This window comes from Capra hircus, chromosome 28, assembly GCF_001704415.2.
Source record: "Capra hircus breed San Clemente chromosome 28, ASM170441v1, whole genome shotgun sequence".
Classification (NCBI taxonomy): Eukaryota; Metazoa; Chordata; class Mammalia; order Artiodactyla; family Bovidae; genus Capra; species Capra hircus.
In genome coordinates, this window is record NC_030835.1 from 27,475,612 (window position 1) to 27,488,410 (window position 12,799).

Sequence of the window (12,799 nt, forward strand, 5' to 3'; positions counted from 1 at the left end):
TGGAAGAAGCACAAGCTGGAATCAAGATTGCTGGGAGAAATATCAATCACCTCAGATATGCAGATGACACCACCCTTATGGCAGAAAGTGAAGAGGAGCTAAAAAGCTTCTTGATGAAAGTGAAAGTGGAGAGCGAAAAAGTTGGCCTAAAGCTCAAGATTCAGAAAACAAAGATCATGGCATCCGGTCCCATCACTTCATGGGAAATAGATGGGGAAACAGTGGAAACAGTGTCAGACTTTATTTTTCTGGGCTCCAAAATCACTGCAGATGGTGATTGCAGCCATGAAATTAAAAGACGCTTACCTCTTGGAAGAAAAGTTATGACCAGGCTAGACAGTATATTCACAAGCAGAGACATTACTTTGCCAACTAAGGTCCTTCTAGTCAAGGCTATGGTTTTTCCTGTGGTCATGTATGGATGTGAGAGTTGGACTGTGAAGAAGGCTGAGCACTGAAGAATTGATGCTTTTGAACTGTGGTGTTGGAGAAGACTCTTGAAAGCCCCTTGGACTGCAAGGAGATCAGCCCTGGGATTTCTTTGGAAGGAATGATGCTAATGCTGAAACTCCAGTACTTTGGCCACCTCATGCGAAGAGTTGACTCATTGAAAAAGACTGATGCTGGAAGGGATTGGGGGCAGGAGGAGAAGGGGACGACAGAGGATGAGATGGCTGGATGGCATCACTGACTCGATGGACGTGAGTCTGAGTGAACTCCGGGAGTTGGTGATGGACAGGGAGGCCTGGTGTGCTGTGATTCATGGGGTTGCAGAGTCGGACACGACTGAGCGACTGAACTGATGGCTGTAATGGAGAAGGCAATGGCATCTCACTCCAGTACTCTTGCCTGGAAGATCCCATGGATGGAGGAGCCTGGTAGCTGTGGTCCATGGGGTCGCTGAGAGTTGGACATGACTGAGCAACTTCACTTTCACTTAATACGTGCTCACTGGCCAATTGTACCTTCTAGGGCTGTGCTGTTACAGTACCTACTAGCCACATGTGGCTGTTTAAATTTAAGTGAATATAAAGTAGAATTATACAATCAGTTCCTCCATTACACTGGGCACATTTCAAGAGTTGGCTAGTAGCTATAGTATTGGAAAGCTCTGAATTATAGAATATTTCTGCCATCCTAAGAAGTACCATAGGACACCTATGTTCTAGAGAAAGTTTCAACAATAATAAAGTAGTAGTTATTCTTGTGTTGATGCCTCAGGGAGCAGATTACCTTGTCCTTACATGGTTGGGAATGCCTATGGTTATGGCTATGATGATTAAAATTGTTTGTTTGTTTAAGCAGGTTAAACAAATGCTTTAGAATGCTGTATCAGGAATTAGCTGGAGATTCCAAAATTCAGGATTTCTCTATTTGTGGACCCAAGTTAGTGTCATTTACTCTCTAGGTCAACCTTGAAAGCTATACTTTTTTTTTTTTTTTTTTTGCATTATTTCTGGCCAGAGGTCACCTCTCACCCCACTCCAGCCTCCTGCCACTGATGTACGTGTTGATGTAAATAATGACCTATTTCCTGGTCACTATCAGCCCTAAAACATTTGTCAACTTTGGCTACTTTCCTAGAAAAAATCATTGGGCAGTTTTATTACTTTTTCACTGAGTGACATCTTTAGCAAAAGCACCCTCCTTCCCTACAGTATTAGCCAGGCCTGGTGAAAATAGATAACTTATCATGATGTTTCCTGTTGTATATGATTCAAGTATCTGAGCTTTAATTGCTGAATGTATCATAGATGGAAGAACATTCTTTTGATATACTCCTAACAATTCATATAGTATGGTGAAATATAGATGAATCGGAATGAGGGTGAGGAGACCATGGGGCTGAGGCTTCTTTTTTATGTTTGGCATGTTTGGGTTAACAAAGGGATAAGGGCCCTGACATGTTGCTGTAAGTCCTGCTGGTATAAGAGAGGTGGGCAGGGTCCTCCAGGGAGTCAACCATGATAAAAGGGTCCTAGGTCTTTTATCAGTGTATTCTTGGCTTTCCTCCTAGACTTGTGATATCATGCTTGTTAGCAGTGTAGTCTATCCTATCTGTTCAAAGTCCACCTGACCAGATGGTACAGGTTGTAAACTAAGACCGTCACCAAAGTCTGTCCACCCTGTCCCCTGGGACCCATTAAGAAGGGAGCATACAGCATGCTACTCTTTCAGTGTGGCACTTCAACTAATAATAAGCTGAGCAAAACCAGGGGAAAGCGTGGCAGCAGAGGACTAAGGGGGTGAGAGAAGTTTTTGTCCATCATCACGACATCAGAAAATGCCATTTTCCTGATTTTTCGACCCCAAATATCTACCAGTTGTTCCATTTAATCCATCATCAAGGCTGTCCTTCCCTCCTTCCAAGTACCTCTGAAATGTGTCCGACCTTCCCCCATTCCACCACCATCTTGGATTAGATTGCTCTGCGTTCACACAGTACCAGAGAGGGGCATCGAAAACGACAAATCTGAATGGATCACCTCTCCATGTAAAGTTACTGTTCAGTGTAAGGACCAAATGCTCAACCTGGTCTCTTAGGACCTATCTGGCTGACCCCTGCTATACTCTGTAACCTCACCTCAACTTCATTCCTTATTATGATGCTTCTGTCACAAAGGCTTTTTTTATTCCTGTAAGTTTAACTTGTTCCTGCCTCTGGGCCTCTGTACATGTGGTACCTTGTGCTCAGAGAACTCATCTCCTAATTCCGTCTCACCTCAACTCATACTCGTATCAGCTTAGTAATCACACTCCTCTCCCTTGGAACTAGGTCAGCTTGAGGTTTTATATTTATGTGGGTGACTATTTGATTAACTCTCCCATTAGTATTATAAGCTCCAGAGGTGGTATATATTTTATCTTCTACTCAAAACTGTCATCCTAGCTCCTAACAAATATGCCTGGCAGGTTGAGACGTGAATCAATCTTTGTTGACCAAGTAAGTAGTTACTTTTACTTGCCAGGAGAGGAGCGTGGTATATAGAAGAAGCTGTTGATTTAAAGAGCCCTGAGTTCATATCCCAGCTCTGCCAATTTGTTAGCTAGATGATCTTGGGCAAGTTGATTTACTAGTCTAAGCTTCAGTCTTTGCATCAGTGAAATGGGCAGAACCATATTTACATGACAGTGTGAAGGGTAAAGATATTGTATGCCAACTGGGCACCCAGTAGGTTCTCAACAAACAGACATCATCGTTATCATTCTATTTGGAGACAGCCTGAAGGAAAGTACTCTGGTGGAGGCCACAGGGCGCTCAGGAGGAAGTGACAGATTACACCCAAAAGGAAACAGATAGTAACGTTTTTTATTAAATATTACAGTGGATCAAAAAGTACAAAATATCTCTTGCCTGCTATGTGATTGGGAAACTATTGGCACGTAATACAGTATCAAAAGCAGTAATAAGTACAATTTGGAAAACATACAAAATTGAGTGTTTATAGTTGGCTCAGCATTTTTCTGGTAGTGTTTAAACTAATGCAAAGGTTACTCAATAACCTCTCCATTGGGAAACTATATAATATCACTGGGCCATGTTGCTATATACAAATAATCACCTTACAGAGCATAGAGGTTACATAGCTGGAATCACCAAAAGTATACAATATTTACAACACAGGAAAGTTTAAAAAAGTATAAACAGCCAAGAGATTATGCTGCTATTCTTCAGACATATTTCAACCATGGGGAGACAAGCAGAATATCAAATACATCAACAGCCAACACTGGAATTTAAGTGCTCAAGATAATCATTGCAATGGTGTGGGTCTCACCAGGGCAAACTTGTTCCCATTTTTCTTTAAAATTGGGACAAGAATAAAACTAGACCAGATGGGACTTGGCTGACCACCACCAAATGTGACTTTGTGGGACAACAAGTGAAGAGAAATAAAAGTTCTCTTTGAAGGCACACTACATAAAATATTTTTGTGGGATCACCTTGAAATTTTCATCAGACACACCAACACAGTGAAATACAGTACTTGAGAATTCATGCACCAGGTCAGAAAGTTGTAAAGTCAATGTCGAGTTTTAACAAACCCTTCTGTATATGCCCTGATAAACAAGTGAACTTAAGAGCCTCTAGCTAGTAAATAAATAAGTCAGTCCTGTGGCAAATATTACAAGTTCCAATCACTTACTAGGAGAATACTTAATTCTGAAACTTAGTTGGGCTGGTTTTTTTTTTTTTCTTTAATGTTGAGTTGCCAAAAGCTAAACCAGAAGTTGCATGGAAACGTTTTAAAAAAATATTATTTAGAATCTCCAAATCTCCAGTAAATCACGGTCTTAGTGCATTTTGAATTGCAACATTTCTTGGAAGCCGCACTTAGTAAATAGATTTATGACTCCACTGCCAATTAGATTCCACAGTTTCCTTTACAGAACTACCAATAACAATGGTTTGATTGCACAAAGAAAGGCTTGTGCAATGCCATTCAATAATAAGGCCCCTTGAACTCAAACAATGCAAACAAAGCCCTATTTAAGACTTTTTAAAATGTAGTTCTCAGCCAATGAAGAATTCAATGGTCTTTTTGAAAGATTTCCAAGATCTCTGTTCAGAGTTTTAAAACAAATAACACACTGCTTCTGCTGGGAATGTCTACCCTCATCTCTGTACTTGTCCTGATGTTTTGCCGAGGGTATGAGCTTCCTCAGACAGCAACAGTGAGTCTCCTCTCGGAAGAGATGAGACAAACAAAAGCTGGACTACGTTAACATTGTTTGAAAATGGTGTGATCAAATTCCAACATGATGAAACCAGACTGAAATCATTGCAGTGGGGAAAACAAATGCCCCCTCTTCCGAACGGATAGGTGAGCTCCACCGGGGACACATGCCCCAGTTTTGAGAAACAAACTCACAGACACCATGTAGGATCTAGTCCATGTCAGCTGCAGAAACACTGGCGTTTCCCCTTCCTCCATGTCCTCTGACTCTGTGACCATTCAGTCTAGTGCAACTTTCTTATATATGTTCTAGCCAGCATTTTGCCAGCTGCAATTGAGATTATTTTCCCCCACTCTATCTTGTGCAATAGCAGGATAATCTGCATTCACACATTTATAATCTAAATTCTACTAGTCTATCTATGGTTCTATTAAATATATATATGTATATATTATTCCACAGGAAGGTAAATAATTAATTGAAGCAAATGGAACTCTTAACACTAGATCTCTACATTCTTTTGTTTCCACCTTTGGATATTAAGTATGTTACAATGAATATTTGGCTTCGTATCAGAGACATTTCAATACAAATGCATGGCATGCATGGCTTGGTTTAAGAGCCACAGTTTCATTGTTTACCAGTTTTGATTATTTTGCAGTCGAGTTACCTATTTAGAAGTTGAAAATTATCATCAACTTTCATAGAATTAAATATCTCAGAGGTAAAAGACTTGGATAACTATGATTCTAATGTCTACCAGTCGCTTTGGGGCAGGGGAGGGTTGGCTGGGGAGTTCATCAAAGCAGTTTTAGCAGGGCTTGTGACCTGGAAGGAAAGTCCACTCTGTGTCAATAAGACTTTAAACACACTTAGAAAAATGCGTCCACCTTGATGTTACATCTTGTCAGCCTATAGGATAAAGTGGCAAGAATGACAATATACATTCTTTACATCTTTTGACTGTGTGAGCAGCTTAACCGTTTCTTTCCAACAGTAAAGAAAATCATTCAGTGGACTGTATTGCCAGGTGGTTAAAAACATGGCACAAAACTGTGTGTGCATACACACAAATCTCACACCCCATAAACCCAAGGAGGATGGTTTGCTTGTGAAACGAGTAATCCAGTATGCCAGTTACCCCCAAAGATGTGGCCTGTGAGGTTCTTCTTGGGAATAGCAAGAAACCAACCTGATGAGGCAATGTGACAACCTATTACTGGAAAGACTGTGGCCCAGGGCAGGTATCTGGCACCTGGGCCTCCCGCTGCTCACTTTCTTCTGGATAGTCAAGCTCCATCCTCTTCCCAGCCCCCTTTCCCAGACTGTTTAAAGGGATCTTTGCCAACACCAATGTAAATCATTTTGGCTTCTGTTCTAATTTCTGAAATTCCTAAAATATCTGTGCAGCCCACAAATATGTCCTCTAGACTCTTGTTATTCAGCAGCTTGCTGCCAGTGAGGTTTTTGTTTTTATGATTCCTCTGGTATGTAGGACAGTTTCACAGCCTAGATAAGGTAAGTACAATACTCGATGTTTTCACATAACCCAATACTTCAAAGCAGAGCATTTGGCAGGGTAAGTAAGCAGTGTATAAGCTCTTTCAACTATGCCATTTATGAGGAACAAAATCCTTAAGTTGCAGATTTGCAAAGGAACGTTCTTTGCACTGTTGTGTGCTCAACGGTTTCTTTTTTCATTTGTTCCACTAGAATCAGTTGCTTCAATTTGTAAACAATGACATTACCACCCAAAGCTGCTCAAAATAAGAAGTGGAAAAATTACAAACACACATCAACAACTGGGACAGTCAGTCTTTAAAACAAAATAAAAGACCTGCAAATAAAAGCGATACTGTTTAATTAAAAAAAGAAAAAAAAAAAAGAAGAAACCAGGAGAAAAATAGGATTACCTGTATATAAATTAGGTGAGCAAACAGTGATATGGGTAGTTTTAAGAAGCAAATATATACAGTCAGTTTAACAGTGTTTACTTCTCTGGATTGTTTAATAGTGTCAAAATGAAAGATCTATTGAAGTTTCACTATACATTGCATTGATTGAACCTTGGAGAGTTTTATGAAGAGGGGGCATCCCTTGGCATGTTTGCCAGTCTTCCTTGCCCCGTCCTCTGAAATGTCTACCCTTTTTTGCCCAGATTGTTTCCTGACCATCAGAACTCAGATGGAGTCCTCTAAGTTCTTCTGGATACACGTGAATCCCTTCCCAAGACCCTCGTGCAAAGTGAACCATCTAGGGTGCGAGGGCCTCTGTGTCGGAAGGGGTCAAGATTGACCAGCCAAGGCCGGAATCATCCCAGAAATACCAGGTATGTTCACTTCCCCTCCAGGCCCCTTAGGCCAGGACTGATCTCACCCCTAGATTAGAAGAAATACTGACTTCTAATTCTCCAAGCCATCACCCCAGGCACAGGAGTGAAGCGTTGTTAACCACGTCGCTATTTGGGATGCTGGGCAGGGCCGGGCTTACAGTTTCGTACTGGGGTGTACAGATGACAGCTGAGAAGATGGGAAGGCGGCTTGAGGATTTATAGCAGCTAAAGGGTAAATGCTGTTGTGCAAAAGGTCCCCATATGAACTTCCTACGGGTGTGGCTGCAGCCAGGTGTCTGTATAGCTGCTGAGAATTTGTTGGCGATGTAAAAATTCCTCTTTGCATCACAAGCGAATGGAAAGCAAGGGGCTGCATGAGTGGAGAGAGCACAGCCTGGTTTTTCAAGTACTGCAGAGAATGAGTGTACCCAGCCGGGAGCCTGGAGTTGAGGCCCGAGCTACACAGGCTCCCAGAATACAAACCTGGGAAGATGGGGGAGGAGAGGGGCAGCTTGTGGCTTTCCGAGGTGCTCCCAGAGTGCCCACTGTGCGCGGCCTTGCTGCCTTCGCTCTCCTGCTCCGAGGCCTTCTCCTTCCCAGAGACCTCCTTGGCAGGGTCCAGAGGAGACACGGCCCGGGCCTTTTTCCCAGCAATTACAAGGTCTAAATCCTCCAGGCTGCGCTTGATGGGCCGCGCTGCGCCAATGTTCTGAGGGCTCATTTTCCGGTGGAGGATGGGGTGGACCATGCTTTCCATCTTCCTGAAATTCTCCAGTCTCACAGGGTGAGGCTTTCCCGACCTGGAAAGCGATTCAGGATATTTTTTAGGGGCCGACATGGTCATAGGCGATACCCGACAGGCCTTGGGGTGACAGTCTCGACTCTGGCTATTTATGACCTGGAACTGGGAGGTGCCCTTGCTCTCCTGGGGTCCAGGCGCTGAGTGGGCCAGGCCCAGGGCCTTGCCGGTGGGTTTGTGGGGGTTCTTGGGAAGGCTCAGATCCGTTGGCTGATCATCTGTGGGGGCTTCCACTGCAGCCGACTTTTTGTCTTGCAGATGTAGAGACGCCAGATAATTCACGTGGAGCTTCTCTTGGTGTTTGTGGGAAGGAAAAGAACTGTTTTCTGTTTCCCTGTACATGTCCCTGCAGGGGTACTTGGATGTCTGTTCATTGTGCAGATGGTGTTCGGTGTGCCTATAGAGGCTGTGGAGGTGAGGAGATGAGTAGAAATCGGCCAGGAAGCTAGGCATGTGGGAGTGGGGAAGTGCCCTTTTCTCTAACAGTTTCTCCTTGCCCTCCTGTATTTCTTGCTTTAGGACATAGGGATCGGCCAGGGGGCTAAGGTGATGCTTGGAGAAGCTGAAGCGGTGGGGCTCCGATCGACTTAGTTTGTCATGCTTAAAAATGTCACTGATGCCCTTCCTCTCCTCTGAGGGCTTGCTTCGGAAACTCTGCACGTGCTGGATCACCGATGGCCGGTTGACTGCCATGTGGTCAGTGCTTTGGCCATGATGGGCCTGGGACAGACTTGAGCACCGGTCATCCCTGGCAATCACTTTCTTCTTGCTGATCAAAGGGGGTGGGGAGCCATAGGGGTAGCTGCTGGAGAGGCTGGCTCCGCTGACCTGGGACAAAAGCTTTTTCTTGGCCAGCGGGGACATGATGCCTGGGTTCCCCCTTGAGTAAAGCAGGGGGGTGTAATTAAGTCCATGGTTCTCATTCATGGGCCCAGTCAAGTCTTTGTCTTTGAACATGTCAAACGACTGGACCACAAGGACCTTTGGGGTCTGCTTGAGTGCATTGTGGATGTCGTCACTGCCCAGCTGGTCCACCTTCACGGTGCAGTTGGCAATGTAATCTGCCATCGCAGGGAGCTTGTCATCCTCCCCCTCACTCTGGTTTGCCAGTGGGGGCTGTGTGGTGGAGAAGCCAGGGAAGGATGCTTCCTGGAGCTCATTTTCAGGGCTCTCTGTAAAACAGCAGGGCTTGGGTTCTTTTGAGTCCACGAGAGCACTGGGAGAGGTAAGGGACTGTTTGCCAGTCCCGGGAATCAGGGCCAGATCCCTTTCAGGGGCCAGAGGGGCACTCGCCAGTGGAGGGGCAGGCCCCTTCTCTCCTGCCTCCTCTGCCACCTTCTCACTGTTGGCACCTTGATCTGTTTCATTGTCTTTTTCTGGGTCTGCTTGGGACACCAAGGGCCTTGCTGCAAAATCCTGGTACCCTTCCAATTTTTTCTTTGTGTCTGCTATTGGGAGAGGCTCAGTGATGCTTTTCTGGTTTACAGTCTCTTGTTCCTTCTCTTGCTCTGATGAAACCTGGTAAGATATATTGCAAAAGATGGTCAGAAGGAAGCCAAATGCATTGACACTTTATGCTATGAAAAAAAATACTACACCCAGCAGTTTTCTGAAAACAGGCTTGTCAGTCAGCTCATTGAGTTTCTGTAAAGCTTTATTACTCCCCAATCATGGCTCTAAACAAAGAAATCTAAATTACAGAAAGCATTAGGAGAAATATGCATATTCACTTCAGTCCCTTAAGAAATACCTATCAAAACAGCACAGTGTTACATACTGCTGGTGTACAATCATATCACTCCTTCTTGATTCTAATATACAGTATAATTCTGAGGTTGTCGTCTTGTCAAATCAGTCAATTATCCAAATGGGTTTTAAATTACATGTTGTGCTTCATGACACTTTGGAGAAAGATTCTTTTTTTAAGCATCTTTCAAAATCCAACCCCATGTCAACAAGCAACAAACTTACTATAATCACTTGTTTTTCTTTAGGAGAGCAAGTATCGTCCTAACGTGTTCAATTTTATGGTGCATAAAATTAGTGATGCTTTTATTTTATACCCAGAGCCAGATGACATGCAGGTAAAACTGAAATACTGAAAAATTAGACATGCAGAATCAGCCCGTCTACCTGAGGGACAGAAGGACTCTAAGTCCTTCGAGGCTGCAGCAAACTACATGTCCATTAAAGCTGAAAATGAAGTTGTCAGAATTCAAGCAGTGAATGCCACCACAAATACAGCTTTTTTTGTTCATTGAAATACATTGTAGTCAATGAGATGGATGCTCTTTATGTGTCCCCGTTGACAGAAGTTGTGGGCACAATTCGACCCATTCATTGCATTATGTAGCTCTGCAAACTTTGACCTTAGAAGGTCATCTTAACTTTCCATCTGGGACCCAGCTGACTGGCAAGTTCTTTCAAAACTTCTGTCATTCTGCCCTGACATGTCTGGGGGGAGAACAGTCACAAAATAGTTGTATCAAGCTGGTGTTTTTTCCCTCCCTCCATCTTATTCATGAATATTTTTCTTCTTTGTTGTTAAGGAAAGAAGTGTCCACCACTCTAGTATTTTGGGGCAAGACTGAGGATGCTGGTGGAGGGGTGCATAGGAACAAAAGTTTTAAGGACTCATACCCATTTCACAGAGATTTCTCCTTAAATCCACTTCAAGATATCCCTGTTTTCTAAGGATGCTTATCATCTTCTCCTTTTTGCTGTCTGTACTAATAGCTGCCTTTTCCAGTACAAATATCATTATTTGTTCAACATTAACAATCATCATTGGTCTCTGGAACTTGTATTACATGAAAATACAGAAAAATGAAAACGGTAAGGGGAAGAGGCAAACTGGATTTAAATGATGTTCTTACAGGGCTGTGGGGGATTCTTAGTACCACTGATATTTATGTGATCTAGGCCTTGAGTTGCATAAAGTTCTAGTTTTTGGTATAGAAGGTCTTTGAAAGCTAGGCAGAAAAAAAGTTAAGGACCCTTTTTCTAGGATGGCATGTTATGATTTGTCTTGGTATGTTAAATGGTACCTTCCCCCACAAAGCTTGAAATCCAATTACTTGAAGATAGTGGGTTTGACCAGAAGTGCTTTTTATTCCACTGAGTTCACTGCTTCACATTGAAAACATCAAAAATAAAAAAAAAAGACAATAAAAACAAAATTCAATCTCCAAAACACAATGAAAAGAAATATACTCACTCAATAATATGAATCTGTGTAGGAGGTGAGAGAGGCAATTCTTACCTTTCGGTCAACCTTGGAGAGGGTGTGAGATTCCAAGTAGTTTAGGTAACCTGATCATAATGACCTTGGTCACTTAGATACTTATAGTTCCTGAGGGAACCTGTTGGGACTTATAGGAAACAGGGAGTCTTAAGGCTTTCAGGGTTTCTGTGGCCCACAGGGCATCAGGCTTGACTCTTGACAATGGTCTTGCTCTAGCTGATGGGCTCAGGGCATGGCTAAGGATTCCTCCCTCAACTCACAAATCTTCATGCCCAGAGTGGAGCCATTCAAAGGTCAACTGGCCTCTGGGTCCTCAGTTTGTCCTCTTGTGCTTTGGCAGTGCTGTGCATATGGTATCAAATAGAACTCACTGATCCCAAGCCCTGTAATAAATCAGCAGGCCAACAAGATCAAGGAAGAATGGAATGTAAGCCTTAACTTGGAATTTCCTTGCTTTTGGCCATTTATATTACAAGCTTGCAGATGTTTAGAAACCTCTGCCTCATTTCCTTTCCCCCCTTTTAATAATTAGAGTTTAAAATAATTACGAAAGAAATTTCTCTTCTTGGTATTAATATCTTCTTACACAGGAGTCAGTTGGGTAAGTTAATTTCTAGTTAGGAGATTGGGGTGTGTGTTGTGTGTTTTAAGCCAATGTTTAATTAGGGAGTCTCTTATGTGCTCATTATAAACCTGATTTTTAGGGGGTGTTTAATATCAGCACTAAAATTCCCTCAGGGTTTGAATCTTAGAACATGCTGTCTCCAAATGTGGCTGCTAAGTTTTGTTGTTGTTTTTTTAATGGGCAGCAGAGTTTATTATTCATGTTGAAATAGAGCCTAGATCAGCCCCATGACTGGCTGGACACTGACAGTAATGGCTTCTACCAAAGGGCTGCTGGGGGCTGTGGGTAGCTGGGACTTATTTTAAAAGGTTCAGAAACTACCTGTTAACAAGAGAGATAATCATGGTTTCAGAGGAACCACTTCAAAATTTCCCTATAAATAATATGTACTTAAGATGTTTCTAAATTGGTCTCAACCCAAGGCTGTTGCACAGAGGTCAGTTACGAGAGGCAAACAAGCCTCTGAAGTTTCCCAAACAGTTCTGCAGAGACACGGCAGATCCCACGGGTGAATGTTTTAAAGTCACACCCACTCTTCAGACAGACTGGCTGTGAAAGGGCACATTTTTCACATCAGAGTCCCTTGGCTTTCTGAGCTGAAGAGCTCTGACTCCTTCTGTCTCGAAGTTGGCCTCTGCACTCAGCTTTCTACACCATGTTTTTGCTTCCTTCCAGATCCTATTCTTGGCCTATCCCATTCAACCCTCACACTGCCCCGGAAGGTCCACTCCTGGGGGACCTGTGAAGTTCAGAGGTTAGGGTTCACAGCCTGGTGTTGTCTTGGGCAGGGATGAGGCTCTGAGTGCAAGGCTCCAGGAGACCCCAAGGCAGGACTCACCTCCCAGACAGACTTCTGTGGAGGAGCACAACTCACCTCTGATGTATCCTGGGGCTTTGGGGCATTCTCTTTTTCTTTCTTGCTCTTAGAGATTTCATGTTTGATGCGTTTGGCTCCTGATACTTTTGTCTTATTCTCGTTTTCCTGTGAATTGTTCTCCTGTTTTCGAGGTTTGATTGGAGGCAGGGGCTTATCTTCCTCTCCTTTAATAAACCTTTCATACGGCAGGATTAACCTGAAAGGGCATAAGAAGAGAGGATCAGCCAGGGCTGGCAATGCCA

At 43.2% G+C, this 12,799-nt stretch overlaps 1 protein-coding gene across 2 annotated transcripts in view; it reads right to left on the reverse strand.

The window, feature by feature from the left end:
• The window catches only part of ARID5B (AT-rich interaction domain 5B), a 192,181-nt gene continuing 182,672 nt past the window's right edge, over positions 3,291 to 12,799 (reverse strand). For both annotated transcript variants that reach the window (XM_005699068.2, XM_005699069.2), the window contains 2 exons: positions 12,555 to 12,753; positions 3,291 to 9,329 (listed from right to left, as the gene is read on the reverse strand). In XM_005699068.2, coding sequence (XP_005699125.1) covers positions 7,167 to 9,329; positions 12,555 to 12,753 — 2,362 coding nt within the window. In that variant the 3' untranslated portion in view covers positions 3,291 to 7,166. The remainder of the gene's footprint in view (positions 9,330 to 12,554; positions 12,754 to 12,799) is intronic.